Source organism: Danio rerio, chromosome 9 (genome assembly GCF_049306965.1).
Source record: "Danio rerio strain Tuebingen ecotype United States chromosome 9, GRCz12tu, whole genome shotgun sequence".
In the NCBI taxonomy this organism is placed as follows: domain Eukaryota; kingdom Metazoa; phylum Chordata; class Actinopteri; order Cypriniformes; family Danionidae; genus Danio; species Danio rerio.
Genome location: NC_133184.1, coordinates 21360146 through 21379430, shown reverse-complemented (window position 1 = coordinate 21379430; position 19285 = coordinate 21360146). Strand labels below are relative to the sequence as shown.

Below are 19285 nucleotides of genomic sequence, written 5' to 3'. Positions count from 1 at the left end.
GATATATTGTGAAGATCTAGAGTTTTGGCAGAGGGGCGTGTCCGTGGCGGTATGACAAACCTCAACGCTTCGCCATGGAACAGGAAGTCCTTATAACTCAACCACACAATGTCCGATCTGCCTGAAACTTCACATGGTTGATAAACGTCATCTCTTGAACACATCCACATAACAATATTGAAGTGGGCGTGGCAAAATGACTCGACAGCGCCACCTAGAAAAATTAAACGGACGAGCCCCCGAGCTACGAATCACGCACATGCACGAAAATTGGCACACACCTTAAACATGCCAAAACATACGAAAAAGTCTCTTGGAGCTATATCTCAAACCTAACAGGAAGTCAGATATTATTAACTTCCTGCGGCAAATAAGTGGCGTTTTTGCCATTTCCAGGCGTTGTATCTTAACGAACTCCTCCTAGGGATTTTATCCGATCGACACCAAAATTGGGTTTCGTCATCTAAAGGCCTTGGCGATGTTAAATTGCGAAGCTTTAAAGTTTTTGTCGATGGGCGTGTCCGTGGCGGCCTCGCAAACTTTGATGATTCGCCACAAAACCGGAAGTCATTATATCTCAGGCATGCATTATCCAATCTGCCTCAAAATTCACATGTTTAATAAGAGTCCATACCAGAACATGTTTACATGCCAATATCCAGATACAGTTATAGCGCCACCTGCTGGCCACAGGAAATTACATGATTTACAGGGTTACAAACTCCTCCCACAAATTTTATCGTATCAGCACCAAAACTGGGTGGTGTTATCTGAAAGTTCTAGCGATGATATATTGTAAAGATCTAGAGTTTTCACAGAGGGGCGTGTCCATGGCGGCATGACAAACCTCAACGCTTCGCCATGGAACAGGAAGTCCTTATAACTCAACCACACAATGTCCGACCTGCCTGAAACTTCACATGGTTGATATAAGTCCTCTCCTGAACACATCCACATAACAATATTGAGTCTGTCATAGCGCCACCTGCTGGCAGATAGTAGTTTGGCTTACAAATCAGCCACACAATGTCTGAACTGCTTGAAACTTCACATGGTTGATTAAATTCCTCTCCTGAACACATTTACATGCCAATATTGAGTCTGTCATAGCGCCGCCTGCTGGCAGAAGGTAGTTTGGCTTATAACTCAGCCCCACAATGTCTGATCAGCCTGAAACTTCACATGGTTTAGTAAAATCCTCTCCTGAAGACATCTACATGCCAATATTGAGACACAGTCATAGCGCCACCTGCTGACAGGAGGAAGTTTGGCATAAATCTGTGATTTTCTCTGGTTCTTTTCATATATCGGCTTAAGTTATTATCGTTCGCTGTTCTTTGTCATCCGGAGTTCACCGGCGGCGGTGAGCCCGGGTGCGAGGTCCCTATCATCGCTGCTTGCAGCTTTAATTTGATTTTGTAATAATAATGCACGTTTACATTTATTGTAATATGCATGTTAATATTTATTCACAATGTCATTTATTTTTATGTTATTTATAATAACGTTAAATGTCATAAGAATGTTATAATTTATTATAATATTATAATAAATAATTATAATAATGTTAAAATATAAATAATACAAATTTATTTATAATGTTTTTAATAGTTTATTTTTATAATGAGAAGTCTCAAAGTTTGTCTTTATTATAGAAAACTCATTGTTAAATGGCTACCACTTTACAATAAGGTTGTATGTATTAGTTAATGTATTTACTAACATATTAAACAATACATTTATACAGTATTTATTCATCTTTGCTAATGTTGGTGAATGGTAAAAAGTTGTTAATTGTTTATTCATGTTAACTCGCAATGTATTAACTAATGTTAACAAGCATGACTGATTTTATTAATGCATTAGTAAATGCTGTACATAAATTATGCTGTACAGGTATTGTTTATATTAGTTCATATTTAAACCATTAACATTACTTATAAAACTACTGTACAATGTAACTGTTGTATGTATGTTGTTATATTATATTTGTATGTATTTTATATGTAGTTTATATGTATTTTATATTTATTTTGTTATATTTGTTAACATATGTGTTTTTGAAACATTTCATTAAGTGTTTAATGTATGTTCGTTATGCAGTATTATAAATAAATGTTATAATGATTAAGTATTTTGTACTTGATTTCATTATTGGACATATTGAATACAATTGTAAAGGCTAATATAATATTTTAAAATGGCATGTGGACCGACCGTGGGCCGCCAGCAGACACTTATTTAAAACCAGCGGTGCGATGGCGGACCACCGTCGGAAAAGCGGCGGCAGCCGCTGGTGGGCCGCTGGAATAACGATGAGCAAATTGACGGTGGACCGCGGGCGGCACCCGCCGGTGGACCGCCGACTTTGCCGCCGGCGGGCCGCCAGTGGCCCGCTGGTCTTATGTTAGCTGGGTACGACCATTTAATATCATCAAATAGGTTGTTCCAATAAGAAATAGAAGAAGGATTTGAGATGATAAGGTCTAAAAATAAAGATCTGATTTTATGATTGGATTTTTTAGTGGAAAAACAAATAGAACCAACAACAGTAGAATCAGGACTAAGGGAACAAGCAGAAATCAATGAATTATTATTATTATTTCTAAAAAGCATACAGATTTCAGAGTAGATGGCCTTACAAACTATATTAAATTCTTTTTTACATATGTCAAGACTATATCTTGCAGTAAAATCAGAGTAAGTAAATAAATTACCATTACTGTCAAATAACTGCTTTACTAATATCACACCGTTACTGCACCAATTATTAAAGAATATAGATTTCCTCTTATATAAAATATTACAATTGTTCCAAATTAAAAAATTGTGTGGCGAGAAATTGTGCTTAAATAAGTTTCCAAGCCTGAAGCATTTGCTGATGAAAATTGGAAAGTTTGATAGGCAGTTTGTTAATTGAGAAATTACACATTAATAAAAAGTCAATGCCTCCTAATTGAGAAAAAATATAATTAGGAATTACATTCCAAATAGAAGATTGATTGTGGAGAAAGTCTTTAAGCCAATTTATTTTTAAGGTATTATTAAGTGAATCAAAATCTATGAAGTTTAAGCCGCCCTTATTATAGGAATTTAAAATAACTGATTTTCTAACATAGTGCGTTTTATTCTTCCAAAGAAATTTAAACAGCATTACATCAATCAATTTACAGGTCGGTTTATCTACAAATAAAGAATGAGCCGCATAGGATAACCTAGAGATGCCTTCAGCTTTTGTAAGTAAAGTCCTACCTTTTAAAGATAAATCTCTTAGTAACCAAACATTAAATTTTTTTTTAGTTTTTTCTAATATAGGGTCAAAGTTTTCCTTACATCTTAGTTTTATGTCTTTTATTATTCTAATTCCTAAATATTTTACATTCTCTTTGACAGGAATATTATAAATAGAGGTGGCAACACATTTTTTAATCGGAAGCAACTCACACTTATCAATATTAAGCTGAAGGCCAGAAGCATTAGTAAAAAACTGAAGAGACTTTAAAGCAATTGGGATCTGAGAGACATCTTTTAAAAACAACGCAGTATCATCAGCTAACTGGCTGATTATTAATTCTGTTCCAGCGACAGAAATTCCTTTAAGAGGACTTTCTTTAAGTAAACTTAAAAATTGTGTAGCAATTAAGAACAGATATGGGGAAATGGGGCATCCTTGTCTTACACCACACTTTAAATCAAATCTGGGAGAAGTGCCATTATAAAGCCGAATAGAACTATTTCCATTATTATAAAACATTTTAATACAATTACAGAAAAAACTACCAAAACCAAGTTTACGCAGGGCCTGTAATATAAAATCATGTTCTAGGCAATCAAATGCTTTATAATAATCCAAAAAAAGAATAAAACTGTCAGTAGAAATAAGATCTGAATAATCCAATAAATCTAAAATCAAGCGGATATTATTAGATATATGTCTCTGGGGTATAAAACCTGATTGGCACTCATCTATTATACTATTTAGAATAGATTTTAATCTTTTTGCTAAGACTAGGGCAATAATTTTGTAGTCAGTGTTCAATAAGGAGATTGGACGCCAGTTTTCTATTAAAAGGGGGTCTCTATTGGACTTGGGTATTAGAGTTATTAGACCCTGACATAAAGTAGGAGGGAGCATTAAATTCTCAATACTTTCTAAAAACATTTTTTGTAAAAAAGGAGTCAGTTTTTTTTAAATAATTTATAAATTTCTGCAGACAACCCATCAGTTCCAGGGGATTTATTATATTTGAGATGATCAATTGTCTCAGCAATTTCAGTAAGACTAATAGGTGCATCACACAGAAGACTCTCTTCAGAACTGATTTTATTTATGTTGGATAACGAATCAAAAAAATGTGTGGCGGATGCCTGACAAAATTTAGAAGAGTATAAATCTTTATAAAATCTGGCACAAAATTCTGCAATTGTTTTGAGGTCCTCAGATATATTTCCGTCAATACGTAGTTTTTGAATAGAATATTTAACTCGCTGCCTTTCTAGCCTAAAAAAATATGCAGAGTTCTGCTCACCCTCTTCTAGCCATTTTCGACGAGACCTTATGAAGGCACCTTCAGCTTTTTGTTTATATATATTTTCTAAAAGATGTTTCTGATCTATAAATTCAGATCTCTCTGTGTCGGTAAGATCCTCTATATTTTTATGTGATAATACAGATATTCTAGCCATAATTTGATCTTCATTTTTTTTTTCGAGTTTTTGCTAATAGACTACAATAATTTCTACAGTATTTACCAATTTCAAATTTAAGAAGTTCCCAATTGCTACAAAATAAATTTTCTTTATTAGCTTTATCCCAATAAGAAGAAATTAAATAATCAATTTTAGTTTGAACTTCATTGTGTTTTAAAATTGAATTATTATGTTTCCAGTATGAGGATCTTTTATGTGGGGGAGTAGAAGATATTGGTACATAGATAATAATGGCTTTATGATCAGAAAATAAAGAGGGAATAATATCCGTTTTTATGTTTGATAATTCAGCTGAAGTTAACCAATAGTCAAGACGGGATTGATTAGAAAGTGAGTTATTGTTCCAAGTGAAAACTTTTTGTAAAGGATGAGTTTCTCGCCACACATCAACAACAGAAAACTTTTGTACAAAAGAAAATAAATAATCATTATTAATACAGGTGGGATGGGGGGGCCATCTATCTAATGTGTTATTAAACACAACATTAAAGTCACCACCAATAATTAAATAAGAGTTTGGATATTTAGTTAACATTTTAGATAATTGAGTTTCTAATTTACTAAAAAAAACCTTATTATCTTTTGGAGAATTATAACCATAAATATTGGCAATAACATACGTTAGGTTAGCAAACTGTAAAGCTAGTAAAATGAAATGACCATTAATATCACAATCACTAGCCAAAATGTGTCCACAAAAATTATTTTTTAAAATACAAACTCCGGCAGAATGTTCATTTCCATGGGACACCCAAATTTCTGACCCCCATTGTGATCTCCATAAATTAACTTCTTGTACGGTTGAATGAGATTCTTGAAGAAAGCAAAAATCTGTTTTAAAACGTTTAAGAAATAAAAAAACTGCTTTTCGCTTAAGAATGTTGCGTAGCCCTCTACAATTTAAAGAGACAATAGACAAGGACATAAAAACAAGAAGGATAAGAAAAAACACTGGAAACAGGAACAAGACCTAAAAATTACTACAAAGTGAGAATATCACTATAATGGAAAACCAAATGGTCAAACCCTAAATCGGAAGGGATGAGGACAACAATCCCTTTATAATTAGTTTGAACTGAACTTTTGAAGTATGAGAAAATCAGGTATCTTCGAGGTGGAGAAAAAGAGAAAAAAAAAAAAGTTTTATGCTGCAGTCCATACTATAGCACCGCCAAAAGGCAATGAAGATGGATCATATCAAGTCCAAACTTTAGATTTTATGTAGGAGGAAAAATCTCTGTACCATCCACAAAAGCGCGTCAGCCCACGAAGAACGCTCGCTTGTTCTCTTTTCGAGCTTTTTCAATTATTGGCCACAGCTTCAATCTTCTTGCTCGATCAGCTGGTGACAAGTCCTCCGTGATTTTCAAACGATTTTTTGTCAGAAAGTCAGCATCCTTTGCAGCACGCCAAACTGCATCTCAGTAAAAGCGCGATGTAAATCGGAAGAGAATACCACGGCCCTTGCTGTGTGGGTGAACACGGCCAAGACGGTGTGCCACATCAATGACATCAGGAAATTTCTCCTTAAACTGAGGAAGAATCTGTTGGCACACGTCAATAATCTCCTGACGGACATTTTCTTTATCTTTCTCAGGAATTCCGTGGATCCTTAGATTCCATCGACGAGTGTAGGTTTCTAAATGCGCCAGGCGTTGTTCTCGTTCAGTGGAATTAATTTCTTTTTTCTTTGTGCGCGAGTCAATGAAATCAACTCTTTGTTTCAGATCTTTAACCTCGTTGCAGATGAAATCAATAGTTTCCAACACACCAGAGATTTTTTTCTGTGTTCTTGCCGACCTCTTCTTTTATGTCTTTGATTATCCGGGAGTTTTCAACTATCAGCGTTTGTAATTCGTCTGATCTATTTGTCACCAACTGAAATAAATCAGAGAGTTGCGAGGAGACACTTGTCGCGTCGAATTTGTCCGTTTTCCTTATTTTGACCACGGGAGAATTGCACGGAGTGTCGGGTAGCAGCGGGATTACTTCCTCCATGAGCATAACCACAGAATCATCGTTTTGCTCAACGTAGTCGTGCATGTTATTTTTCAAAACCCCGACAGCAGAAGCATAATCACATCCTTGCGATTCAAGCGAGTTACAGGCCGTTTTGCTAGGAGAGCTAGAATTAGCAGCTGTGCTCGACACTGTTTTCCCGGACTTCTTCACATTTTTTCTCTTTTCAGAACCACCCATTACTATGATTAAGATGCCTTAGGTAGTAAAAAACATTAACCAATCAAAATAAATTTCTCACAATTCAGTAGAACTTCCAAAATAAAGTTTGGGATCGGGAGCCTCTCAAACAAGCGTGTGATCAGAGCGCCATCTTGACACGCCTCCGACGCCACGTGACTAGGCTCGTTTGACTTGGCCAAAATCTGCGCAGAATCGATCACCGGTGATCACCGCAAGATGCATGCCGGTTAGAAATGTGTCCGCCTTGCCTTCGCCTCGCTCTGATGTCACGCTGACGTGCGCCAAAAAACTCTCGCGATCGCGAGGCAGGTACCTCGGATAGAGCAGTCGGCCGCAGTTGCTCTCAAAAGACTGCGTTACCAAAAGCATGATGGGAAACGACTGGCTGACGACACAGCTTAATGCTGATTGGATGAGACTGACACATTACACTTTATTATCTTGTTTTACTAAGGTTTATACCTGGATTTGTTGAATACCTTTTTTTTTTTGTATTTTCGTTGATAATTAAAAAAAAGTCATAAAGAGCATTACATATGGTTATTTATTTAGATTTACACACAAACAAAAACAAAACACATCTTTGTAAAACATAACGTGACCTATCCAATATAACTAAATGTTACTAATAAATCATTAATGTGTGTGTGCTGTATTTTATTTCTCTCTCAGTTTTAAGTCCTGTTTGTTGTCATTTTCACTTTTTGTATGTTTGTGTGAATTTTGTATTGTAATTTTTATGCAGCGTTATTCAATGAAAGTCAATCCAATATATACATATATTCAGAAATACAAAGGTAATCAGACTGTTTTGTCATTATGCCTCATCTTTGTGTGGATTCATATGAGAAGTGAAAAGGGTGTAGTAAACAAGACACACACACACACACACACACACACACACACACACACACACACACACACACACACACACATATATATATATGTGTGTGTGTGTGTGTGTATGTGAAGTCAAAAGTAATGTTTAATAGACCAAGAATATTTTCACAGTTTTTCCTACAGTCTAATAGTTTTTATTCTGGAGAAAGTCTTGGGCTGTTTATTTTAGTCTGGCTGGAGTAATATCAGTTTATATAGACCTAATAAGCTTGTCAATATAATTAACCCCCTATAAGAATTTATTTGTCAAACAAACATTTGTCATGACCCGTCACTCAAAAGCATCTTGCTATGGCTACTTTTATTATAATGTAGCCAAATTAGGTTTCTTGAAAGTTTTCTTGCTGTATAAGCTGTTTATTTTGTTATTCTTTTAACGTTTGTTGAATATACAGAATTACATTTTAAATACACCCCTTTACTTAATGAGCTGTTCATCTTCTGTAATTCTGAAACTTTTTTTTTGTAAAAACTGTGATATTTCTATTGCATCCACTCCCATATTAAAAATACTATAGTAATGTACAGTAGTGCTTTTGAACCATGTTATAAAATAGCCTATTTAAATTTTATAGTTGCTCTGGTATCACAACAACTATAAACACAACCCAATACTGAATAAACATGTTCAAAATGCAATAATATTTACTATAAATCACCATAGTATTTTTTCATGAGGTCATTCGTCTGCGATAAAAAACGCGAACGAGATCTCCGCCACTGGTGACGTTTCCAGGTGGCTAAACAGCGAGATTCAGCAGGTGTCCGACTTCTGATGTAATTTTTGAGCCCTCCTCTTATTGCGCACGCCTGCTCTCGTTTACAATGCAGCCAAGGCGAGGCGCACCTCAAACGAGCCTACTGTCACATGTGGCATCAAAGTACCGCGACAGCGCTCCGAGATCAGACGGCAAACTGCAGACCGTGCAGCTTCTGAAGAGCGACTGTAGTATGGCGTGCGGAATGGGTCAATAGGCTCGTTTGAGGTGCGCCTCGCCTTGGCTGCATTGTAAACGAGAGCAGGCGTGTGCAGTAAGAGGAGGGCTCAAAAATTACATCAGAAGTCGGACACCTGCTGAATCTCGCTGTTTAACCACCTGGAAACGTCACCAGTGGCGGAGATCTCGTTCGCGTTTTTTTATCGCAGACGAATGACCTCATGAAAAAATACTATGGTGATTTATAGTAAATATTATTGCATTTTGAACATGTTTTTATCAGTATTGGGTTGTGTTTATAGTTGTTGTGAAACCCGAGCAACTACAAAATTTAAATAGGCTATTTTATAACATGGTTCAAAAGCACTACAGTATACATTACTATAATATTTTTAATATGGGAGTGGATGCAATAGAAATATCACAGTTTTTACAAAAAAATGGTTCAGAATTACAGAAGATGAACAGCTCATCAACTAAAAGGGTGTATTTAAAATGTAATTCTGTATATTCAACAAACGTTAAAAGAATAACAAAATAAACAGCTTATACAGCAAGAAAACTTTCAAGAAACCTATTTTGGCTACATTATAAATGAAGTAGCCATAGCAAGATGCTTTTGAGTGACTGGTATTGACAAATATTTGTTTGACAAATAAACTCTTAGGGGGTTAATTATATTGACAAGCTTATTAGGTCTATATAAATTGATATTACTCCAGCCAGACTAAAATAAACAGCCCAAGACTTTCTCCAGAATAAAAACTATTAGACTGTAGGAAAAACTGTGAAAATATTCTTGGTCTATTAAACATTACTTTTGACTTCACATACATACACATATAATATATATATATATATATATATATATATATATATATATATATATATATATATATATATATATATATATATATATATATATATATATATATATATATGTGTGTGTGTGTGTGTGTGTGTGTGTGTGTCTTGTTTACTACACATCAGAGCAAGGCGAAGGCAAGGTGGACACATTTCTAACCGGCATGCATCTTGCGGTGATCACCGGTGATCGATTCTGCGCAGATTTTGGTCAAGTCAAACGAGCCTAACGTGTTAAAGCGTAAATGACGTGTTAACGCGTAAATTACGTGTTAACACGCAATTACGCGTTAACACGTTTGTTGCAGACGTTTTGGCCCCAACGGCCTTCCATATGCGTAAATACGCATTTACGCAGTTTGCGTAGCTTACGCAGTCACGCCCCCTGGGTCACAGATTTCTACGGTCACAGAATATGGTGTAACAGTCATCTGGAGTGAGGACCCTCGTGCTTTGTTGAAGTTATGAATGGCGTATCTTTTAATCGCTTAGAACAGGAAATGCTTTATTACCACCGTTGGAGATCAAAGACCGTTATTCTACTTTTTGTATATTTCCTTATCTGCGTCAGAATATCAGGTGAGTGGGCTATGTGTCATCTTGGTCTGTGTAACGCTTTACAGTGCTTTGCTCAATTCACACTGTCAAAATTAAACAAATTAAAAATGCATCTCAAACTTTCATTTTCTATTTTTTCTGAGTACTTCAACAACGGATAATTCTCACCCAGCACGAGACGACATTTCGACGTTTAGTTTAAAATAACGTTATATAACAAATGGATGAGAGAAATAAGAGGAAATGAGAGGTTAATATAAACAAATAAACGAACAGGTCTATTAAATACAAAGCAATAAGCATAAATTCTAGGAGTTAAACATCAACCTTTAGGCTAATACTTCTTGTTTAAATACGCTAAAAAAGGGTTTACATATATGTACATTTATAGATATAAAAATTTCCAATGTACAAAGCAAAACAAGGTTTTTTGATTAGGTCTTAATAAATGAGATTATTTTGGATAATGAATAAATTTTCAAAAAAGCATTTTAATCCAAAAAGATTGTGTTGAAAAGAACAAAAGGTAAAATAAGTGAGCTATGTAGAAGTTTCCCAGAAAGAGCAGGTAGCCTTTAAACTGCTAGACAAGAAATAAAATATATATTTATATTATAATAATAAAACCATTTTATAATTATTTAATAAAATAGTTCATGGAGATGAATGCAGTAAATAGTCTGTATAAAAAAGTTGAAAATAAACCTGCGCAAACAAGCTAACCTTTATAACCAGATTATTTAACAAAAGATGACTACTGCAGTAAAATATTTGTAGTCTTTTAATAAGCAAGATGTGTACAGGATAGAGAGGGTGTGAAAAGTGAATTGTTTGTTTTGAAACTTTTGAATCGGAATTTGTCAAATTATAAACCCGAAATACACGTGTTGGTCGTCATGTGGTGAACTCGGCCAATCATGTAATATCGGTGTCGTCATCAAAGCTCCTGCAGTCGCTCTTCAGAAGCTGCACGGTCTGAATCAGCCGTCTGATCTCGGAGCGCTGTCGCGGTTATTTGATGCCACATGTGACAGTCACGTGATGTCGCCGCAGCATCAATCCGGACAAGATTTCTAACCAGAATGCACCGCTTTAAGACAGATTTCGATCGATCTGCGCAGCGCTGCATGAAGTCGAACGCACCTTTTATTTAGCCCAAATTTCGACGTCGAAAATTGGTCTGTATTTGGTCCGTCGGATTTGGTCCAAACATAGACCAAATATAGACGTGGTCTTTGTTTTGTCCGTCGGATTTGGTCTAAACAAAGACCAAATATCGACGTGGTTGTTTTGCCCATCGGATTTGGTCCAAACATAGATCAAATATCGACGTGGTTGTTTTGCCCGTTGGATTTGGTATAAATATAGACCAAATATCGATGTGGTCTTTGTTTTGTCCGTCGGATTTGGTCCAAATATAGACCAAATATCGACGTGGTTATTTTGCCTGTTGGATTTGGTATAATATAGACCAAATATCGACGTGGTCTTTGTTTTGTCCGTCGGAGTTGGTCCAAATATAGACCAAATATCGACGTGGTTGTTTTGCCCGTCGGATTTGGTCCAAACTTAGACCAAATATCGACGTGGTCTTTGTTTTGTCCGTCGGATTTGGTCTAAACATAGACCAAATATCGACGTTGTTTTGCCCGTCAGATTTGGTCCACATTTAGCCCAGTATCAGACTTGAACATATGGTTAAAAATAATTACATAAGTTCCTCACAAAATGTTTTACATCTATTGCTTTTTTCCAGTCCAATGTAGAATGCAAAATATATTTAAATAGCAGTTTAGTGCCATTACATTTCAATAATGGCAAACAAATAACGACGTTACTGCTGTTAACTCCTCTATTTTCCCTTCTGCTTTATACACTGATGCAAATACTTTTCATTTAAGTTGATTTATTAATAAGGCAAAAGATTGTAACAAATAATGTAAATTTAAAATTTGAAGTCCATCAACGTAAAAAAATAGATTAAATAAAATAGGGTAGAAAAAAACTAAATCGTAATACACTTTATAATGCCATTTTCTTTTATGATTTAATCTATTTATCTTATTATTAATAAATCATAAATGTACTATAATCCTATTTGCTGTAACAATAGGCTAAACAGGATGCTCATCAATACATATTTTTACAAATAAATTAAAGGGTTAAATTATTTTACAAATTATTAATTTCTACATCAATATAAAAACCAATAACTTCATTACTTCTTACCTCGGGGGAGCTTTTTCCATATTGCCCACTCACCAGACAACAACAATACAATATTTTTTAGTGATGCGTTTCATAGCTGAGAAAGCATAGTGTATTTAAAAACAAAAAAACATGGTTTTAACAACCCAGGCTCATTTACAATCAATATATTAAAATGAATAACGTAAATAAAGTATTGTCTTGCTTTGCTTTGATCTTTTCTCTTACTCGCGTTGCTGCGTGTCCCTGACCTGTGTGAACAATATCGAGAGGTCAGTAAAACTGAACTTATTTCAATATGATTTAAAATCAGTGTAAAGTGCTGTCGATTGATGTGTTGTCCTTTTCCCCTTTAAATATGCCAAATTATCATATGTGATCTCCTCAACTGACAAGGGAAAAACGTCAAAAACATACTAGATGCTTTAAACTGTTCACTGCGGTAGTGCTATGCAAAATGGAAATTTTAGGATTCAATAATGAATTTTAAATAAATATTTGTGAATACAAGATGTTTCAGAGTGCAGGTCGATGCACACACATAGGCAAAGAGCGCTATGATAATGCTAAACGCCATCTATGTCGATTAAAACAAGTTATATGCGATTTAAAAAGAACAGTATTTTTTAATATAGGCTATAAATAATCATATATATTTTCTACAACCAACAAGTAGAATAATATGCAAAGATTTGCTATTCAAAAATTTGTTAATAATATAAAAAATACTGATGTCCACATTGGCTCTAGTGCATTAAATAATAATTAATAATAACATTAAGATTTTTTTTATCACAAAATATAGAAAATGGTATGTTGATATTTATTGAAGGTATCATTTCAATGTTTAAAATTCCACCATTGTGAAAAACTAGTTACAATTGTTGTAAAGTTTATTATATCCACTAAAAACAATATGGGGGATTCTATTGCATATACGTTTGACATTAAAAATAAATGTAAATTATATTAGAATTAAAGCTCTTTAAAACTACAATTGTTTCCAGTATCTTATTTAGCTTTTATAATTCAGCTTTTGCCAATCATAAATGATTAAATGTTTTAATTTAAGGAATAAAAAGATTTTTTATATTGTTTGTAAACTTACAATATGGATGAATTTAGTAATGTGTAAAAATAACACTAAATCATAGCAAGAAACCTCCTTATGGGTAATTACTAAATTGTAACTGAATTGGCAGTAACAATTTACAATTTTACAATGTTTTTAGCCAAACATTCTACTTGCTATAAATGCTAAGATCACTTGACACTGAAATCAGGATTCAAATATTTTTTAATTTTCCAATATTTGATTTTTATTAGCAGTATTATTTTTATATGCATATATTTGTTTTAATAAAAAAAATTATAATTCGATTTATCCACCAGTCAGATTTTGGAGCGTATGGGGCACAGCATGTGTATTTAGATATATTAATTTTTTTTTACCACACTTTGTTATTATTGCTCATTTATTCGTTTGCAGGAAATTCGAACTGAATTTAGAACTAGTTTAGAAACAAGTCTTTGCGCTTAACAAACTAAATTATTATGTAGGCTAATGGATGTCTGTGCGCACAACACCATTTCCTTATCCACGAAAAAAAAACAAAGTTAAAATAAAGACAGAATGGAGGGGGATTAAAATATTACTAGCTGGGCTTCCAGCTAACTCTATCAAGCCTCTTCAACTGCTCCAGAATGCAGCAGCACGAGTGGTCTTCAATGAACCTAAACGAGCACATGTCACTCCGCTGCTAGTCCGTTTGCACTGGCTGCCAGTTGCTGCTCGCATCAAATTCAAAGCTCTGATGTTTGCCTACAAAGTGACTTCTGGCCTTGCTCCTTCTTATCTGCTCTCACTTCTGCAGATCTATGTGCCCTCCAGAAACTTGCGTTCTGTGAATGAACGTCGCTTCGTGGTTCCATCCCAAAGAGGGAAGAAATCACTTTCGCGAACGCTCACGCTCAATCTGACCAGTTGGTGGAATGAACTCCCTAACTGCATCAGAACAGCAGAGTCACTCGCTACTTTCAAGAAACGACTAAAAACTCAACTATTTAGTCTCCACTTCACTTCCTAATCTGCAATTGCCTCTCTGAATATCACACTAACTGTCTCCCAAAAAAAAAAAAAAAATCCTAATACTACTAATACTTCCCTTCTTAGACCTGAAACTTGCCTACAGCACTTATTCATTGTTGCTCTTAGTTGTGTAAATTGCTTCCTTGTCCTCATTTGTAAGTCGCTTTGGATAAAAGCGTCTGCTAAATGACTAAATGTAAATGTATTATAAAAATATTACTTTCTACATAAATATAAAAAAACACTGCCTCCATGCTTACTTCATCTCGGAGGCTTTTTTCAGTTTATTCATGACAACATTCTATTGTCCTGTGGTGATTGCCTCCTGACAGGTGGGCAAATCTAAACTTGTTTTTATGAAAACAAAAATGAATATGCATAATAGATACTAATAAACACTAATAATAATAATAATAATAATAATAATAATAATAATAATAATATTACACAAATGGAAATAGTCATTAATAAACAGACTACTAAAAAATGATTAATTGGATTAAGTACTTTATGGTGAGTGATTGTAAACAATTTATATGGGCTGAATGTAAACAAACAAATAAAATTTAGTGATGTTTAATTTAATTTATTTAAATTCAGCTTATATAAATTGTTTGCAACAATTTGCAATGAATCATATTTTTCTGTGTAGAGCTGGATTACAAACCCCCCCCCCCATGTGAAGAAAGCATGGAAGAAGTATTTTTTATATTTATGTAGGAAATGATTATTTTTGTAACACTTCAATACTTTAATTGTTTTCAAATAGTCTAAGATATTTGTGTATTGTACATCCTGTGTATTAAGCAATTTATGCATTTTGGACCCGCATAGGCATAACTCGCTGGACTTTATAGAGCAGCTTTTGGGTTTTTTTTTTGTTTGTTTATTTCAGTTCCTCAATGCACCAACAATGCGCCCATGAGTCCACAAAGTGGGCACATGGATTTGCGCCAAACACGCTTTTCCTTTTTGGGTGTCTGATAGGGCCCTTTAAGCCCGTACCCGGCTTTTTTTTTTGAAAAAATTTATTTTGTGCTCAGCAAAAGAAATAAATTTTAAACTGGTTTAATTGGAACCAAAGGGTGAGTAAATGAGGAGATGGTGTGATGGGTGAACAGAATTTTCAATTTTGGATAAGATGTTTTTCTCCATGGTTATTGATCGACTAAAAACAGAATCATGCTTAAATATAAGCACGTTGTCATGTGAAATGGCTGTATCAAGTTGTTGAGAAAAAAAACCTCATTAATGCATTTCATAAACTAAAATCTTGTTTAGATTTTCTTTGTTTATTTAATGTGCGTGATATTCATTTCACTTCTTGGCGAACTTGGCAAAACGCATATTTTCTCTGTCGCAGATCCATCGCTTGAACCAAGTTATAAAACGCCCATAATGATGCTGGGTGGAGTATAACTACTTCTTCAGAGAAGAACCTATAACTTTTTTTGTGCAAACGATATTGTTTTACACGCACACGCATTTAAAATAAAATCCAATATTAGATTTGGTAAAATCATGCCCTGGCTTTCCAAATTAATTAAAATATATGTAAATGGCACATAGGGCCTGTTTGCTTTACTAATATTATTGAAAAGTTGAACATTACATATTCTATTCTAAAACATATCACTTAAGCTAACACGTATTCTAATATCATACAAATAATATAAATAAATAAATAAATAAATAAATAAATAATGAGGCTATTATAAAATGAAATGTAATATTTATTATTTTTTAGAAATGACAATTTGATAAATTGAAATTACTTTGATAATAATAATAATATGATAATAATAATAATATAAATAATTATGATTATTATTATTATTTTTATATTATTATTATTAATAATAATAATAATAATAATAATAATAATAAAAAAAAACAATAATAATATTGTTGTTGTTGTTGTATTTGTTATTATTAGGATTTTTTTTTTAAGTCTGTTTTTACAATTTCATACATGTAAACCACTGCAGAAAGTTCTAACTGGCAGGCCCTTTTCATATACAGTACAGATACTTAATAAATAACCCACTATAAATTAAAATAATGAACGTATGCTTTTTGTTTTCACAAGCTTTGGAGATGTAGCCTAACATAAATTCCGCTTTTTAATAAAAGGTCACCTATAGCTTTCACTTGAGGTTGTGTTCAAAATGACATCAGTGTTTTTAAAGTGTACTGCAAAGGCAGCACAATTGTAAACATGAAGATCGCTAAAACTGAGCTGTAAAAATAGTTTGAAAGCAAATGGGGGATAAGTGGCAATAGAACACAGCCAAGAACTCTTCTGCGCGAGTCAGCGTGACGTGCATGCGCGGGCTCATCATTTGAATTAAATAACGGACACAAGCAACGGGCGGAACGGTAATCAAAGGTAAGTACGATATTCGACATTTCACATGTTTTATTTGTCGTTTTACTTATAATTTATGTTGAATTGAACTTTAGATGTGTAACGTTTTACATTATAATAATTTTTTAATGAATACTTAACCACTTTATACGTTTTTATGTCGCCCTGTAGTGACGAGGTCATTGACAGCAGCTTATGAATAATAGCTGTTTTGGTTATTTATTTGGCGATTTCAGCAAAATTACTTAATTTTATGTGTTCAATGCTTTCTAACCTGTGTAAAAATATAAGATGATCTGTCAAATCGACTTGAAATGAGCATAAAAAGTATTGCTCCGGCTATAACGTTAAAGGCTAACTTAACGTTATAAGAAGCACTTCGCAAATAGCATTAACGGTGCTTATCATCGAGCTAACATTTTTTAACATGTAATAATGCTAACAAAGTGAATCGCTGTCGGTTCACGGTTTTGTTGCTCTTTTTGTGAATTTAGTGATGGTCTCCTCGCCAGAGAAGCTCGCAGCATTGAATGGGGAAGCTTTGCTATTTCGTAAGTTGTCTAACGTTACCCTATCGCTAGTCAAGTCAAGTTAATTCTTTGTGGTTTCATTCTTTCCTGATTTCCTTTGTTCACAAACCATGCTTGTCTGTTTTTTTTTCTGATTGCTGTGCTATGTTCTGGTGTAAGTTTTTTTTTCCCTGTTTATTGAAAATAATTGTGTCTACATCCTTCTCTTTCTATTCACGTTACTGCAGTTTACTCATAAAAGTATCTTTAAAAATGTTTGTAAACACATTCATTTAAAAAAAAAATTATATCATGAAGCTTTTTATAATTTCACAAGGAAATGCAATCCAAACAAGATGAATTTCTCACAAAATACCATGCAACTTATTATACTGAGTGAGGAGTCAAAATTGTGGCTAGTTTATGGTACAGATACTGTGGATTGGACATATATATTAATGGAATTGTACTTTGTAATAGTAGATACCAGGTGAGATGTCATACTGATTAACATGTTATTTTTCTTATAACTTTTTAATGGCAGTTTCGCTGGAATCTCCGATTGAAAACATCATCGTGTGCGCTTAGACTTCTGTTCCAGTTCTGACTATACCACACTCTGCTTATGTGGATCACTGACTACTATGTTCTCTGAAGGTATTCATTCATTCATTTATTCATTCAGTCAGTCATTTATTCATTTTCTTTTCGGCTTAGTGCCTTTATTAATCTGGGGTCACCTCAGCGGAATGAACCGCCAACTTATCCAGCACGTTTTTATGCAGCGGATGCCCTTCCAGCCTCAATTCATCTCTGGGAAACATCCACACTCATTCACTACGGACTATTTTAGCCTACCCAATTTACTTGTACCGCATATCTTTGGACAGTGGGGGAAACCAGAGCACCTGGAGGAAACCCACGCAAACTCCACACAGAGACGCCAACTGACCCAGCCAAGGCTCGAACCAACGACCTTCTTGCTGTGAGGCGCCACTGCAGCACAGAATCTGAAGGTATTACTGTAGTAAAACAACAGCACCCATGACGGTAACGCTTTCTTTTACAACCCGCAAAGTACCGCGTAAGTACAGTGAAATAACGGTGTGCTTTCCTGTACATATAGTGTACCTACGCAAACGTTACTTGTATGTACAGAAAAGTACACCGTTATTTCACTGTATTTACGCGGTAGTTTTCATGCTGAATATCTGGTTGTTACCCCCTTATTACCCAAGCATTACAGTTTGTTCCCTTATACCTACACATACGTTCCTTATACTTATACAATACGTACAGAAAAGTACACGGTTATTTCACTGTACTTACGCGGTACTTTGCGGGTTGTAAAAGAAAGTGTTACCTACATTATATATATTTATATATATATATATATATATATATATATATATATATATATATATATATATATATATATATATATATATATTTATTTGGATTATATATATATATATATAATCCAAAGTAATTGTCTTCAAACCATGCACATTTTAATGAGAATGAGAATTAGTCAACAGGGCTCAACACTTAAGATTCTTTTCTACTGGCCTGGTGTGGCCAGAGGAAAAGATTTTTACTTGTCCTGCCAACTTTTTCTCTGGCCTACCAAAAAAATATAAAAGATAATTTTAAGCCATTAATTAAGATAATTTTTAACCACATGTTTAAAATTGTGTATCAAAAGAAGACAAATGTGTAGTAGTTGTCCATATATTAACTCTTTTTATTTTTAACAATTGATATTTTAATGAAGGTTGAAGGTTCCAGATTACCAGTTAACTATTCATAAATTGAGAGTCTTATTAAATTATACTTAAACCGTATTAGTAAAAAGAGTGTTACTGAACAGTACTTATATTATTTTTTACCTTTACAAATTGTCAGTAGCCAGCACATGCTCTATTAGGGAGATTGTTAG

At 34.1% G+C, this 19285-nt stretch overlaps 1 protein-coding gene across 10 annotated transcripts in view; it reads left to right on the top strand.

Annotated features, from left to right (window-relative positions):
- The first annotated feature begins 10006 nt into the window (after positions 1-10006).
- The window catches only part of si:ch211-141e20.2, a 144543-nt gene continuing 135264 nt past the window's right edge, over positions 10007-19285 (top strand). For all 10 annotated transcript variants that reach the window (XR_012385277.1, XR_012385278.1, XR_012385275.1 and 7 more), the window contains exon 1: positions 10007-10193. Coding sequence is in view for 6 of the 10 variants with exons in the window: in XM_068223585.1 (XP_068079686.1) it covers positions 10079-10193 (115 nt within the window). In the remaining 4 variants the exon portion in view is untranslated. The remainder of the gene's footprint in view (positions 10194-19285) is intronic.